The 17,463-nt window shown below is 40.8% G+C and overlaps 1 protein-coding gene across 2 annotated transcripts in view; it reads left to right on the top strand.

Moving 5' to 3' along the window:
• MCF2L2 (MCF.2 cell line derived transforming sequence-like 2) overlaps positions 1 to 17,463 on the top strand; it is a 287,120-nt gene that overhangs the window by 222,552 nt on the left and 47,105 nt on the right. For both annotated transcript variants that reach the window (XM_075202198.1, XM_075202199.1), the window contains exons 20-24: positions 1,260 to 1,352; positions 5,439 to 5,564; positions 9,224 to 9,445; positions 10,582 to 10,674; positions 15,090 to 15,168. In XM_075202198.1, coding sequence (XP_075058299.1) covers positions 1,260 to 1,352; positions 5,439 to 5,564; positions 9,224 to 9,445; positions 10,582 to 10,674; positions 15,090 to 15,168 — 613 coding nt within the window. The remainder of the gene's footprint in view (positions 1 to 1,259; positions 1,353 to 5,438; positions 5,565 to 9,223; positions 9,446 to 10,581; positions 10,675 to 15,089; positions 15,169 to 17,463) is intronic.

Genomic DNA, 17,463 nt, shown 5'->3' with positions numbered 1-17,463 from the left:
TCCTTGAGACCGCTTGTCACTCCTTTCAATCAGGCACCCTCTTCTTATACTTTTGGTCCCTGTCAGTGAGAGCTGCTGGCTCTCAGCTGACAGGGGAATGCCTGCGCTGCCAAGCTGTGAGTGTGTTCTCTATAGTAGAACACACTCCAGCACTGCCACCTGTAACAAAGTAAAAAATAAAAGAAAAAAAATAAAATTTCTTAAATTTACCCTAAGTACTAAAAAATGCTGCCCAAACTCCAGGGCACCTAAAAAAACTGGACCGGAAGAGGCAGGGGGATTGTAGAGGGGAGGGGTTTGTCAGCAGTACTAAAGTTAACTAGTTAGGTGCCAACTCCCAAGCTCCCCTCCACAACCCATGGTAAGCAGGGTCCCCCAGACGGAATCAGAGAAACGAATTTAACGTAAGTACATAAATCCTCTTATTTCAGTAGGCCATTTTCTATGAATTTCCACTACATTTTCCCAACACAAAAATTACCCACATATCATTATTTTGTAACTTTTAGTGCTGTATAATAGTTTTCGTTCAGTACAGTAATTGATGTTTTAGTATTGCGAAGGTAAAAAATTACAAAATACAGTATTTAGAACTGAATATGCTTAAAGCTACACTGCCAACTATGTAAAAGATTTCACACTACCAACTACATAAAAGATTTCTTCCCCTTAGAAGTAGCCCAGTGGGCTGCTGTATGCAGCCATTTTTTCAGAGGCTCTGACAAATGTTCAATTCAGAACTGGTACATTTAAATGTCCAACTTTAAATAGCGACGGATACCTTGATTGCGGCTCTTGCTTAGTCCTCCTGTCACACCCCTCTCCAACACCATTACCCCAGGTTTCCATCCAGGGCTGTGAGAGGAGAGGAAAAGAGGATCCCTGGGAAAAACAGCAGCACATTGGTAATGCAGCTTTTCTCTGATAAGGTCAAATTTGATTTATTTAGTTATAAGTTGTCTTTTAAATAATGGACAGTAAATGTTAAGATTTTGTAAAATTTTAGATTTACATTAACTAATGGTATAAATATTTTATTTTGTGTGCTCAGCTTCTGAACTCATAACTAACAAGCACAATCATAGAAGACAAAATTATGTGTATGCAAATATCAAATGGCTCTAACCAAAACAATTTTTAAAGTCATCCAAATATTGACTACGGTCCAAAATATATGTAATAGCTTACATAGCTTTAAAACTCACATAATGAAGGTGTACGTTTGTGTGTTCATTTTGTGTCATCTCTTTTTTACAAAGGAATGTCAACGGAAACTGGATCACAAACTGTCATTAGATGCTTATCTATTGAAACCCGTCCAGAGAATCACCAAGTACCAGTTGCTTTTGAAGGTAAAACTTTATAGAATGTCATTACAAATGAGAATGGTGCCTTCAAATTTTGTTTTCAAGGAGGAGATTACGTGGTTAGCACTTCTGCCTCACAGCACTGGGGTCACAAGTTCAATTCCCGACCATGGCCTTATCTGTGTGGAGTTTGTATGTTCTCCCTGTTTTTGTGTGTGTTTCCTCCGGGTGCTCCAGGTTTCCTCCCACACTCCAAAAACATACTGGTAGGTTAATTGGCTGCTAGCAAATTGACCCTAGTCTGTGTGTCTGTCTGTGCGTGTGAATGTTAGGGAATTTAGACTGTAAGCCCCAATGGGGCAGGGACTGTTGTGAGTCAATTCTCTGTACAGCGCTGCGGAATTAGTGGCGCTATATAAATAAATGTTGACGATGGGGCAGCACGGTGGCTTAGTGGTTAGCACTGCTGCCTCACAGCGCTGGGGTCATGAGTTCAATTCCGGACCATGGCCTTATCTGTGTAGAGTTTGTATGTTCTCCCCGTGTTTGAGTGGGTTTCCTCCGGGTGCTCTGGTTTCCTCCCACAATCCAAAAACATACTGGTAGGTTAATTGGCTGCTATCAAAATTGACCCTAGCCTGTGTGTCTGTCCGTGTGTGTGTGTGTGTTAGGGAATTTAGACTGTAAGCTCCAATGGGGCAGGGACTGATGTGAATGAGTTCTCTGTACAGCGCTGCGGAATCAGTGGCGCTATATAAAATAAATGGTGATGATGATGATGATTAGTCTGTTACTGAACCTCGACACAGTGTATATATACAGCAGAACAGTGGCACTACACCCCTAACCCAAAATATTGTTACAACACGCACAGCCATTTATGGACCTGGACTGTCAGCTGTGCACAGCCATAACTGTTCCTGCCACCAATTATTTGTTGATGGCATCAGTCATAAAATATCACAGAACAAACAACAGCCAGAAAGTAAACAGAAGGCTCTCTCTGAGCTGCTTTATCGAACTCCAAGACAAAAAAGTGCATAGCGTAATATTTCAGGGACTAAACTGCCCTCTTTATCAGATGCTTTTGATGAATTGCACACTTTTGTGTGGAGGGGTCCTTGGAGGTGTTGCACCATCTAGCAAGAGATGCGGGAGGTGTGGTAACTACCCAGTGAGTGCTGGGCAGTTGTATGAACTTTGGTATCATTTATAAAAGCATACAAATGACAGCATTACTTATATCACTGACGACATCAAATAGAGTACTCAAACATTATTACACAAGGAAGATAAGGCCTGGTAGTTCTTCCCCCCCCCCCCCCGACCCCCCCACCCCTCCATCCCTGGAGGCTAAATTAGAAACTGTTTTGCCTTTATCTGACTTACAGTTCAAATTTGTGAAATATTAAATTTGATGGATTGGTGTCTTTTGTCAACTGTACTATGTATATTCAGTAAAATGCATACAATGTCCTCATAAATAGTATATCATAAGAAACATACATTTTCTTAAGTGGGTGGGAGGATTGTGTACCACCTATAGTTCTCCGGGCAAGCTGATGAAGTTGGCAGTGGCAGAGTGAGCCACTTGGCATATGATATGCATCCGTAGAGTTGATATATTTCTTGTTCATAAAAACAGTTGATTGAGCCTTACAAAACTGAGAAATGGACTGACATTGCAAACCTACCCTGAATGTCACAATCACTGTACATTAAAGCAGCAAATAAATGCTGTACAAACAAGTGCATACAAACCAGTAATGCGTATAAACATAAAATACACACAGTTTGTAAGATATGGTGATACACCATAACAATTGTACAACAAATTTGACTGTTGCACAGACATTTTCATAACACCAACTTCTGCAAAATGCAAATAATATTCAAATAAACCTACAATCTAAAAAAATGACAAAGGGCCTTCTGGAAAATACTATTTACATGGTATCAGTGGTTGAAGTGGAAATTTAAAATTGCTGGTATAAAAATGTAGAAGTGGTGTTATGGGAAATGTAATGGGAATGTAAGTCAATTGAATTGAATAGTTTTTACAATTAAAGCAGTAGGAGAAGCAGTAGTATGGCGTACCACCGTATATACCCCCACTTCTACCACTGCGTGGTTTGCCTGTGAGACAGTCCACTGGTTTTTAGAGCAATTCAGAGACTTCTGCTGACACATAACAATCACCTGCGCAGAGGAGAATTACTCACAGGACTGCCATGTATATGGTATTTTTCAGAAGCCCTTTCTCCATTTGGAGAGGTTTATTTGAATACTTTTCCTATGCAGCATTGTTTGATAGTCTCCCTATAATTACTCTGTTCTAAGGAAGTTTTACAGACAATTTGACTGTTATTTCAAAGTTTTAAAGGTAGTTTCCAGTTTACCCAAAGCACTGTCCCTTTTCTGCTCAGAATTAACTTTTTGTGCTAGTCGTATGATTACTATATACTATGCACATGCATACCATAACAAACATCCTAGACAGGTGACTTGCAATTATCTACATGTTACATATTAATTTTGTCCCAGTCACTTACATTATGCTTACAGTATGAATAAATATCCATATACTCTTAGATACACATAACACATCATAGGGACAATGATACTTATATCAGGAAAGATTGTTAATGCAAAATGTGCAGCATGTCCCCCTTTCCTCCCCAAAAAAACTCCAGTAAGCACTAGACAGCCTGGAATGATTTCTAGCCCAGAATTGGTGCTTCTATGGTAAGGGCACAACAACATACCCCCCCTCCCCGCTCTTCCTAGGGGATGTTACAATGCAGAACTTTGATGGCTTTACTACAGAGACCCCAGTTCCATGCTGAAAAGCACTGAGACCCATGGTCAGGGTAGTTAACAAGATTGCTACCCCACTGGAGTGGCAATTCAATGGTCCCAGTAAAATGGACATAATTCCCGAATTAACGAATACAAAACAGTAACTCAAATTTACAGTTTAAATGTTTAATCTGGGTTGCACTGTCTCATATTAAAGTTTGGCATCCCCTTGACAGGTCTGTTTTAAAGACCGGAAAAAGATAGTCACATTATAAAACAGCTATGTAAAGAACTTGAAATACCACCTGAAAGTTACAGAGCAAAACTTGAAGTAAACAAAAATGTAAACATAAAGAGCAGTATTCTAAAAATGTTTGTGCCGGTTAAAGTAATCAAAATTGTGGATTATTTTAGCATTTATTGTCTGCCCGCGGTACACAGAGATGGTTGTGTATATGTTTGTGCAGTATCATCATCATCATTTATTTATATAGCACCACTAATTCTGCAGCTAATTCTGCGCTGTACAGAGAACTCACTCACATCAGTCCCTGCCCCATTGGAGCTTACAGTCTAAATTCCGTAGCACACACACACGGACACACACACACAGACAAACTAGGGCCAATTTGTTAGCAGCCAATTAACCTACCAGTATGATTTTGGAGTGTGGGAGGAAACCGGAGCACCCGGAGGAAATCCACACAAACACGGGGAGAACATACAAACTCCTCACAGATAAGGCCAATAACTTTTCTTGAGAATGTTTAAGCACTCCAATAGGACATGATGTGAATGACTACTTATCCTCTGTAGAACGCTGCCTAGTTTAATTTGTGCTATATAAATACATGATAATAAATAAATCAATAAATACAGCAGGGAAGCCACTTGGGATCTGTTTGACCCAATCTATAACAGTCTTCTGCCACACGTGCCGTATGCCAAAATGGGTAGATTGAGTTGGAGGATGGGTGGGCCAAACGTACAGGTCACAAGGAGCCCAGTGTTACTTCTTGGCATAGTTCTCAGAGTAAAATCATTGGGTGTCAGGGTTTATCACACTGGGGCTAAACTGGCGAAAACAATTAACATATGTATAACTGTTGAAATGGTAAAAGTATATAGGGCAAAGTTTTCGCCAATTTATTGCAGTCATGTTGTTACATTAAATATGGCCTAGTACCTTTTCAATCTGAATATATTTAATGCTCAATGAAGCTGTAGATTACGAGTCATATTGGCAAATTTAGTAAACTGTAACCTGCATATGAAATAGTTATCTAGATTACACATTCACAATGTTTTTTTTGGGTGTTTATCTCGTTATAGGAAATGCTGAAGTGCAGCAAGAATTCTGAAGGGACAGCTGAATTAGAGGAAGCACTTGCTACCGTGCTGGATATCATCAAATCTGTGAATGATTCCATGCACCAGATAGCCATTACTGGATACGAGGTATGGTTCCATAAAGGATGATAAATGTACATAGCGTGGAGTATACTATCTATAAAACCTTCCAACACTGCCATAAGCCAGAGAGTGGAAATGAGCTGCATAATTTGCCATCTAGATAAGAAATAAGCTTATCGTTATGTAGGTTGGCTGTTAGGTTTTCCATAGAGAGGGTAAATTTTAGCTGTTGCTTGACCACACTTTGTTATCAATGCCCGTCAGTTGCTAATATCCTTAGAACTTCTTTGCGGGTTGTTCACTTTTAGCAGCCTCCTTTATATAGAATATGGGCCTGATTCATGTTCGGATGTAAGACCCTTTGCCATGTCTTGCGTGAAATAGTTCTGTGCATTCTCAGAAACAGACCTTCTGCCAATGAACGCAATTGCATTAAATTCAAGTCTAAATGCAAATGACGCTTATGACTGCTTACGACTTGAAGGTCAGAATGGGGGAGGGAAGGGGCAGATGAACGTAGGCAATGTACAGTAAGGGCGTCTCTAGTGCTGATGCGCCAATTAAAGTCCTGAGTTTCTCTAAAGTACGTTTTTTAGCCTTATTCTTTGCACCAGCTACAGGGCAGGCATAAGTGATAGTGATGACTGTCACAGCATCGTCTTTCTATTAAATACTACATATATGTGTGCATTTAGATGGCAAATAATATTTGTATGCAAGTAAGAAACCATATAAAAACACCCTGTTTTATGTAGTTAATGTAAAAATTGAAAAAGAAAAAAAATATTTTTTTAAAAATATTTTTTTTTAAATCTGTTTATTTTCAACAACAACAACTAGTAATATTACAATATAACAGAGATAATGGTAACGTATATTCAAAAATTTTAAAACCATTTCTTTTTTTAATTATTATAGTATTATGAGTTCTTAATATTATTTTATAGATTATTTTTTTTGCATGTATTGTGATAGGACTTTATATTGCTCATATGCACTGTGTTCTGTCTGTTAACATACAGCAAGTTACGTTTAGGCAGAGCGTACTTATACCCAGATTCAAATAGAAACGGATCTTAAGATCCACTTGGATTTGAATATGGTCTTAATGATGTTCAAGTTCTGTGCTCGTTTTTTAAAAGCAAGTTGCGTGCAGGTTGTGTTCGAACATGAATCAGACCCTATGGGCTAGATTTACTAAGCTGCGGGTTTGAAAAAGTGGGGGTGTTGCCTATAGCAACCAATCAGATTCTAGCTTTCATTTATTTAGTACCTTCTACAAAATGACAGCTAGAATCTGATTGGTTGCTATAGGCAACATCCCCACTTTTTCAAACCCGCAGCTTAGTAAATCTAGCCCTATGTGTTCACCATAACAATCCTGAAGACAGCAAGGAAGGAGGGGTATATAGATATCATTGAGAAAGTTGGAACTCTGCAAAAGAAATTGTAATGTGTGGCAGTAGAAATGGCTTGAAGAGGTGGCTGAGGTAGTGTGCAGAGGAGGAATTTGAATTTATATAGCATAGCCAATCCTTCTGGAAAGATATAAGCCTGCGTCCGTCTTCAAGGGAAACCAGGTTACTAAGTACACAGATGCTATGCTACATCAGGAAGTGGCCAGTGAAATAAATAGGAGTGAAGCAATCTGCTCTGCCACACATGATGTAGCCTTATGGCAGAGCCTTTAAGCAAATAGAAACAAAACAAATAACAAAGAAATGATAAAGGATATGGGAGGTTCATAACACGTGGAAACACATCACTACATGCAGACCTTTGTAGCAAACAGGTTAGGAAAAGCAGAAGGAAAATTAATCCAATTTGGTTCTCAAAAGAGGTAGCAAGTATTGCAAAATGATGGCTTTTAGGAAATATAATGACACTGTGAGGAATGAAGAAAAAGAGGAATGTCTTTCTAAGCCGAAGGAGACTATCAGATGTGAAAAGGTTCAAGCTGAGGAGAAGATGGCACAGTCAGTAGTAGTATAAAACTAAAAGAATAAAACAAAAAGGAGGAATAGTAAGACTAAAGAGAGAGACAGCCAACTGTATACCAAATCATATTAATACTTTTGCTTAGTATTTATATCGGAAGAAGTAGTGACTGGATCACGGCTTTGAAGCAAGAACATTGATACAAAGGAGGTAGGCACAAGACCAGTTAGAGAAGATCCTAATAAAATTCTCAAAACTGGTAGTGGATAAGACAGTGGGGCCAGATGAGATATAATCCAAGAATATGAAAAGAGATTTAAGGGGTGCTGGTATTGCCAATAACAGAATTATAGGCCTAGAAAAGAGCGAATATAGTTCTGCTGTAAAAAAAAAGTGAAAGTAAAAAAGAAGCTGGCAACTACAGACAAGTGTGTCTGACATCAGTAGAGAAGAAAGTAAAGGTACAGGCTAATACAGTAGAGTAATTTAAACATGCTTAGGATAGGCATAACACTATCCTAAATCTGAAAAAAGCTAAGGAACAAATGTCTGAAGTTATCAGGGATAAAAATGGACAGACTAGATGGCCAAGTGGTTCTTATCTGCCTTCAAGTTGTATGTTTAATTTCCTTCTCATTTCTCATAAAATTGCAGTAAATCTGAAACATACTTAGGGGCATATTCAATTGGGACTCCGGTCCGCGGTAACGCGCGTTACTGCTGAAAGTGCGCACTATTAGCGGTAATACGGTACCGCAATAACGCAGATTTTCGTACGCAACCCTATGGGCTGCGAGCGAAAATCCACTTTATTGCAGTACCATGGATTAAGTACATGGCCCGTTCCGACGCGATCCCGCGGGCCGGAATCGTAATTCAATATGCCCCTTATAGTTTTTGGAAAAAATACTTCTATCATTATATATAATTAATATTAATAAATAATAGTTACTATCCGTGATTAAACCACTAGGTCAGGATCTGTCACTAAATGTGTTTAGTTTGTGTATATAAGAGCAAAATAAGAGTTTTTTGCCCATTAAGAAAATAATATTTGAGAACAGCCAAAGTCGAGCATACTTGTATATAAGCACCACACCAAATTTCTCCGTCAGATTTCACAATGCTTTCAGTTATGGCAACATTTTGGAATAACATTATAATGTGCCATTGCTATCTTTGCTGGCTTTCACTACACTTTTAATTAAACAAAATCTGTAATAATAGTATAGTTTTATAACTAATAGTGAGGGTAAATCTGATAACTGAGTTTTTTGGGTGATGAGCTCATCTATGGCTAAGAATCACCACAGAAGACCACAAGTCACAGCTATTTTGAAACTACAAGTCCCAGGATACCGCAAAACTGAACGAAAGTGTTAGGTACCTGCTTACGCCCAAAATTCCACTCTAATATTACCTCACATGCTTTATTTTGTTGATTAATATATAAATAACCGAATGTCTGAATAAATGAAAACACATAATAATCATGTCTGTGTATTATACAATGTCCTGTGCTGTGTCTCCTGCTACAGCTGTTTCCTGATACGCACATGTTACGTGAGCGAGCCGAGGATATTGCTTCCCAAAATCTGATTGGTTTATAGATACCTAGAGCTTCTCTCTTTATGCAATAACAGCATTACTCTCCAAACTGTCAGCCTTATTGTGGCATGTGATGTGAAGTGGGCATTAGAGTGCTGTGCAGTGACTGGACGGCCTCTGAGGATATGTGATACTTTACTTGTGTTCTCTGCCTGCAGGGGGATCTCGGTGAGCTCGGCAAGCTGCTCATGCAGGGCTCCTTCAACGTGTGGACTGACCACAAGAAGGGCCACAATAAAGTGAAAGATCTAGCAAGGTTCAAGCCTATGCAGAGGCACCTGTTCCTGTATGCCAAAACCCTGCTCTTCTGCAAGAAGAGGGAGGAGAGCACAGAAGGACACGAGAAATCTCCTTCCTACAGCTTTAAACATGCATTAAAGGTAATGTGTGTCTGTCCTCTGTAGTCAGATTGTTAAGGTTTTAGGATGTGTAGGTCTACATGAAAGCTGTATTCTCTGTAATTCCCACTATCTAATTCTATCTCTTTCATTACCCACATAATATGTCAGCCCTTTCAGTACTGAAATAATGTTTAACGATATAAACCCTCTCTATTTGGAGTCATTCTGCCTATTTGACAAACTGTCTTGTTGTGATGGTTTATTAAGTCTGTGCGGATGCTCCTCCCAGAGAATATAATATAAAATGAATCTGGGAGGATCGACTACATATTAAGTGAATTCCTAGGGATGTTTAGATACTTGGGGCTGATCCGTCTTCTAAAGTAAGTCCTGTTGAGTGCCGTATCTTGTGTGAAATTGCTCTGTGCATGTTTGGAAACGGACCTCACACCAGTGAACGCCATTGCATCCAATTCATGTCCGATTCAAGCTCTGGGCATCTCTTAGTTACATGTTTTTTAGCCGTATCACTTGCACCAGCTACAGGGCAGGTGATAGTGATGACTGACACGTATGCATGCCACAACATAAAAATACATTTTATGTACCGCGCGCATTAAGAACATTTTTTGTTTAATATATTTTTATTACTGAATATAGTATTAATAGTTTGTAAATTCATTTTATAAAATTTTTTTGGGATGCAGGTGTTCTAAAGGGACTTTATATTGCACATATGCATGTGTGCATCCTGCAGTGTGTTCTGTCTGTCTACATACAGCAAGTAACAAATAGTCATAGCATACTTATACACATATTGAAATGGCAATGTTTTTTGAGACCCCTTGTAATTGAAAAATATGCGCGTGCAAGTTACATCTATTTTTTTTTTTAAATGCAAGTTGTGTTCACATTAGAAGATGAACCAGGCCCTTGGTGCAGTTGAGATCATTTTCTTTTCTTCAAAAAACTGTATTGTTGTATCAGACTGTTACCACTTTGAATGAAACTTTTATTTTGTTTTAGTGATAATCCCTATATTTGGTAGTAATACGACTTATTTGTGAGAAAGCTTTTCATAAATTGCTATGTAAAAAAATAGATTTACTTGATCTTTAAGCTTAATTGCTTTATTTGTTTCTGTTACTGCTACTAACATCTGTTTATGAAAACAGATGAGTTCTGTTGGTATCACTGAAAACGTAAAGGGGGATAACAAGAAGTTTGAAGTTTGGTTCAATGGCAGAGAGGAAGTGTACATCATACAGGTAAGAGGTCATGTGGATAATAGCTGCAAAATGACTAATACCAACAATTACTCATTTACAATTACTTCCTCTTTGCCTCCACACTATCTAGTGTTGCATCCTCTTCATATTCCCACACCACTGAACTCCAAATCATCATTTTCAGTGCAGAGGCATCACTCTTAAATATCTCTTTTTTTCCTGCTCTCCCCCACAGCATTTTCATTTTATTTTTCTTTCTCACTCAATTATTGCCCATATTCTCATTCCCTCTTATACTTACTCTTTCACTATAATCATCTTCTATTACTCATATGTGATTTAATTTGTTTATGTGTAGCTAATCACTAAATATCAATGTACATCTTGCCAGGTGTAAAGTCTCATAGAGCTACATGACATAGGGGTCTATTTATTAATATGTAGGAGTCTAGTAATAGACAATCAGCCTTATTTCCAGTAATAAAATCACTTAACACAATTTATCAATAAAATACACCTGGGGTAACTGTGCTATACTCAGTTGCCTCGGCGATACTGGCACGGAGCAGTAAGGGTTAACATACTGCTCCTACGATCCAGTCTGAGGGCATATGGGCATGTGTGACCCGGCTAGGAGGAAACATCAGACATGTACTGCCACAATGCTTGTTAAATAGACTTTTCTCTTTCATCCGGTCTGGGGGACACTGCTTACCATGGGTTGTGGAGGGGAGCTTGGGAGTTGGCACCTAACTAGTTAACTTTAGTACTGCTGACAAACCCCTCCCCTCTACAATCCCCCTGCCTCTTCCTGTCCAGTTTTTTTTTAGGTGCCCTGGAGTTTGGGCAGCATTTTTTAGTACTTAGGGTAAATTTAAGAAATTTTATTTTTTTTCTTTTATTTTTTACTTTTTTTACAGGTGGCAGTGCTGGAGTGTGTTCTACTATAGAGAACACACTCACAGCTTGGCAGCGCAGGCATTCCCCTGTCAGCTGAGAGCCAGCGGCTCTCACTGACAGGGACCAAAAGTATAAGAAGAGGGTGCCTGATTAAAAGGAGTGACAAGCGGTCTTAAGGACCGCTGCACTCCTCCAGCCTCCCCGATAACCGGCGCTGCCATTACAGGCATAGAGCGCCGGTTATCGGATAGTGTAAACGCCGGCAGCCATCTTGGATTTCGGCAGCAGCGCTGAAGGAGAGGGGGCTATACCAAGATTCCCCCCTCATACATTGGAGGGGGGCTTCGGATATCTTCCGCTGCGGAGACCTCTGTCCTAGAGGTCTCCACTACTCTGCCACGTTTTGAAGCAAGTTTTTTTTTTTTGAAAATTATAGTTGCTAATATCGGCAAAACGGAAGGAGGGGGAGCTAAAACATAGAGTTCCCCCCTCCCTACAGAGAGAGAGATGGTCTTTCCCAAGTTTTCTGGCGCCAGCAGAAGCCCGGGAAGAGGAACAGAGCTGAGGAGAAAGCACAGGACTGCTGTCGGACTTCTCCCCTTTGTGGCCCTTGGGCTAAGTATCACCTTAAATTACACACATATCTGATGTTGTAATACTGGGCTAGCAGGTTTACACTATAGCCTCCTACTAGCCATAGATATTTATGGTGTTTACAATTTTCAAGTACAACTTTTAAAAATATATCAGTTGATTACTTGGTATTTTCTCTGTTCATTACATACTTTACTCTCTCTTTCTCTCTCTCTCTTTCTCTGCTATCTATCTGTATATTCAGCTAGATTTTTATTTAGTCTGTGTGCTTGGTGTGCCTTCCTTTATAAATATGACAGATAAGGGAAAGGGCCCTATGGCAAAATATTTCACATGTTCTAAATGTAATGTAAAATTACCGTGCGCTCAGAGGGACCCGTTGGCGCTCTGCACGGCATGCAAAGCATAGGCTTCCACTGCACAGACCCAGCAGGTTTCAGTCCCACCGTCGGTGGAACCGGCCTGGGTTACCTCCCTGACACAGTCGGTTAACTCTTTAGCTCAGATGGTGTTTCAATCTAACCAGTTGCTGACTACTGTGGCAACTTCTGTGGCTAGTAATGCTAGTACGCAGTCAGACCTCCCGGCTTCCTCAGGTTCTAGTGCTTTGAGTTTGCCGGGACCTTCATCATTACAGACTGATCCATCCCCGGTTGCTACCGATCCGGCATGGTCTACAGCTATTGTAAAAGGTTTGGACAAGCTTAACCAGTTGCTTGACTCCTCTAACACCCCGCCTGCTAAAAGAAAGAGACCTAGATCTGTTAATCCCCTCTTGGTCCTCTCAGACTCTGAGGAGGAGTCTGAGGAAGAAGGGGAAATTTATTCGGATACTGACCAAGGTCATTCCTCAGAGCAGGGAGAAATTTCTAAAGGCCAATTTGTTAACGATTTGGTTTTAGCGGTCAGACAGGCGTTGGATCTCCCAGAGCCGGAAGATATTACTCCCAGAGACAGAAGTCTCTTTAAAAAGGCCAAGAGGAAGGCCAGCCGTTTTCCCCCTTCCGCAGAACTTAGAGATATTGCTGAAGGGGCATGGAAACACCCTGGTAAAAGATTTTCTATTCCCAAGAGGTTCTCTTCCCTGTATCCCTTACAGCAATCGATGGAAAAGTTAGATGTGGTTAGGGCTCTCCGCATTTATGTTAAAAGAACTTCCCAGATTAGACGGACTGACTCTCTGTTTGTCCTTTATGACGCTAATAAGAGAGGCTGGCCAGCCTCAAAACAATCCATCGCTAGATTGATTACGTCTACCATCAGGCATGCTTATATAAAGGCTAGCCGTCCTGTGTCGGAGAGACTTACAGCCCATTCCACCAGATCGGTAGGGGCTTCGTGGGCAGCAAGAAATGGAGCTTCTGCAGACCAGCTTTGCAGGGCAGCCACCTGGTCCTCTGTCCACACCTTTACAAAATTTTATCAGTTTAATGTTTTTGCATCAGCTGATGGAGATTTCGCTCGTAGTGCTTTACGAGCGGGATTTTTGGAGTAGTCCCACCCTTAGGGGGCTGCTTTAGAACGTCCCCATGGTAAGCAGTGTCCCCCAGACCGGATGAAAGAGAAAAGAGGATTTATGTACTTACGTTAAATCCGTTTCTCTGATTCCGTCTGGGGGACACTGCGATCCCTCCCTTCTGTTATTCTTCTGTGTGCTCTTGTGTGACTGCCCTTTTTATCCTTCGGTTTGTTAAAACTAACTGGACAGGAAGAGGCAGGGGGATTGTAGAGGGGAGGGGTTTGTCAGCAGTACTAAAGTTAACTAGTTAGGTGCCAACTCCCAAACTCCCCTCCACAACCCATGGTAAGCAGTGTCCCCCAGACGGAATCAGAGAAACGGATTTAACGTAAGTACATAAATCCTCTTATCTCTGGTGAAACCTGTGAAATCTTATTGCCAGCGGGGGCTAGCAGTGCTCTCGCCAGCCATAGGACTTTTCGCCCCCTAAGATAAATAACACCTTGGTCTGATGTCAGAAAGCCGGTTGCTTGGAGCCCGAGGTGCCTGTGCCACTGGGGGAATGGGCCCAGGGTGACCTGAAAATGCACTGTAAATGAGTAATTACACATGAGCTCTATGCACTCAATATCCCACCTGCAACACTTTTTATTTCTGGGCAAGATTTTTTTTATACCTTCTACCAGTGGGGCCTACGAACACTTTTTTTTTATTTCTTGACACACATCACTTACCACGTTAGCACTTATTAATGTATTTTTATGTGTTTTTCACTTTGTATTTCAAGGGGTTTGGGAGTGACCATTATGGACATCTCTCCCCCCCCCAAGTTATCAGATTCTCCTTATTTTTGGGGGGAACAGAAGACTCACTTCCCTGAGGAAAACCATCCTCAGGGAGAAGAGGGCCCACCCGAGCTTTGCAGTGGAGGGCTTCAAAAGTAAAAAAAATATATAGAAACAGTGGTAACATTTTGTAGTCCTGTCCCTAGTTTCTTTTTTTTTTTAAAAGTTTTATTTTTGAGAAGGTCAATAATGAACATCAGTCCAAGACAAAATCTGTTACAGTCAGGTTATACACATTCAGGGACTAATACAAACATTGTGTATCATAATGAGAATATTGAGATTGACCAAATTTTAGCTATAGGGATAGAAGAAGAAAGAAACAGAAAGGAGGTCAGTCAGAGAAAAGTGGGCAAAATAGATTAGGAGGCGGTGTGGCAGACCGCCAATAGAAGAGAAGAGAAAGAAAGCAGAGCAAGAAATAGAGAAGTGGAGGGAGGGGGGGAAAGGTAGCGGGTTGAGGAGGGGTATTGTCCCTAGTTTCTTAATCCTCATGTTCCCTACTGCCACTTTGTTTTCTCTTGTCTTTTAACCTACATGACTTTTTGTCTCCTTACTCAACATTCTTTTCCCCCACCATCAGTACATGACTTTTCATAAATAATAATAGCAGTTAGAATTTGCTCCAGTATGTAATTATTCTCTTTCTTTTGCAGTCACCGACTATTGAGTTGAAAAACATTTGGGTTTCTGAGATTAGAAAAGTCCTAACTGGGCAACTTGAAGCATGCAGAGGTAATCCTTATTGTCCTGCTCTTTTGTTATTATTTTAAAACATAGGGATATTTACTTATTTATGAAGTCAGAACAAAATGTAGTTACAAGCTGGCTATTAGATGTTAATTTTGTAGTAGTGACAAGACAGTCAACATGTGTAAAAGTTCTGTGATCTTTGTGAAATATTTATTATTGAAAAAGTAGAGGCTCTAAGGCTTTGATTTAAATGTATTACTAAATATGGAGATATTACATTGCATGTAACAGCCTCATTCATGGTGTTTATTTCCATATTGAGAATGAAACTCTCTTACAGTTTGTAGCTTGCAACAAGCAAATATTCAAGGTACCCACTCTCTGATCTCGGGAGACGCTTCGGTAAACTCGTGTGGCTAGGTTTAAGGAGAGGCGAAACAATCTGGGGGAGGCATACTGTGCAAAAGTATAAACATCACATCAAAGTCCAACCTCACACCACTTTAGTACTACTCTTTACTAAATAAAACGTCACCTTTTCTCCTAACATACTGCTTGCTTTAGCCTCATTTATGGCTTAAAGTAATCATGAGAGTAAGGGGACATCAGGACTTTTGTGTGCTTGAAGCTTTACTTTACATTGGACAAAGTGCACCTAGAAATGTGCTGATCACATAGGGCCTGATTGATTAAGGAAAGTAAGACAAAATAGGGAGTAAGTTTGTTCCGGGACAAACCATGTTACAATGCAAGGGGTGCAAATTATTTTATTATTTATGTTTTTTCATGTAGTACACAATTTCTTGATAGATTTATTTTTACTCTGAAATTTAAAGTTGATGTAGGATATGCCCTACCCCAACTATAAATCCATCTCCACACATTTAATTTATCTCCCCTCCAATGTGGCATGGTTTTGCCAAGGTGCAGAGGAGGTAGAGGTGGGGCGAGAAGAGGTTCTACTCGACCAGCAGATAAGCCCTCTGCATGAAGGGGTTGTTCAGGGGGAGCATCAAGTAGGAGCTCGTCTCCTTCAGTTCAGAGATCAGTGGTGGATATCCACGCCAGATCTCTGGATTCGAGGGATTGTATCCAGGGGCTATGTAATAGACCTTGCCCACTCCCCCCGTCACAGATTTTTTATCACCCCTCTCCCCTCTTGTCCCCTTAGACGGGTGGCGCTTCAGGAGGCTATTCAAAGACTTCTAGCAGCGCAGGTTGTTGTTCAGGTGCCTCCTCTAGAAAGAGGTCTAGGTTTTTACTCGAACCTGTTTCTGGTACCAAAGCCAGATGGGTCCTTCCGGCCCATTCTGAATCTTCGGTCATTAAACAAACATCTGACTATTCAGAAATTCCGTATGGAATCCCTTCGCTCTGTAATAGCAGGGATGGAGAAGGGGGAGTTCTTGGCATCCATAGACATCAAGGATGCCTACCTACATGTACCAATATGGGAGGGACATCAGTCTCTCCTTCGGTTTGCAGTGGGAGACGCACAGTTCCAGTTCAGGGCTCTCCCTTTCGGTCTGGCTACTGCTCCCAGAGTCTTTACCAAGATTATGGCCATCATGGCAGGTCTGTTGCGCCAGAAGGGTATAACAATTATACCTTATCTAGACGACCTTCTATTGAAGGCACCATCGGCAGTTCTTCTGTCCCACCATTTGCAGATAGTAATACAGTTTCTTCAGAGTCACAGCTGGGTGTTGAATTTACCCAAGTCATCTCTTGTTCCAGCCCAACAAATGCGTTTCCTGGGTCTGCTTTTCGATACTGAGTCTCTGAGAGTTTACCTTCCAAGGGAAAAAGTCTTAGCCCTGTGGAAAAGGACCAGAGTCATTCTAGTAAAAAAGAGAGTCTCAGTCCTCAGTTGCATGAAACTCTTGGGGACAATGGTCTCGGTTTTCGAAGCTGTCCCTTTTGCACAGTTTCATTCCCGTCCACTTCAGGCAGAGATCTTACTCAAGTGGTCAGGGTCTCAGAAAAACTTAGACAAGCAGATTATTCGTCTGTCCAGATCCACAAGGCTGTCTCTTGTCTGGTGGATGTCCCAAACCAATCTGGAAAAGGGTCAATCCTTACAGACCTGGGCTTGGACTCTAGTCACAACAGACGCAAGTCTGTTGGGATGGGGAGGTGTTACAGGAACTCTGAGGCTTCAGGGTCTCTGGTCCCCTCAAGAATCACTTCTCCCAATAAACTTACTAGAGCTCAGAGCAGTGTACAATACTCTGATAGGAGCCCAGAAATTTCTAAGAGGAAAGCCACTACAAATTCAGTCCGACAACGCCACCACGGTGGCATACATAAACCACCAGGGGGGCACTCGCAGTGCGG

This window comes from Mixophyes fleayi, chromosome 3, assembly GCF_038048845.1.
Source record: "Mixophyes fleayi isolate aMixFle1 chromosome 3, aMixFle1.hap1, whole genome shotgun sequence".
Lineage (NCBI taxonomy): Eukaryota > Metazoa > Chordata > Amphibia > Anura > Limnodynastidae > Mixophyes > Mixophyes fleayi.
The sequence above is the reverse complement of the archived record's forward strand: the minus strand, read 5'-3'. Positions and strand labels throughout refer to the sequence as shown.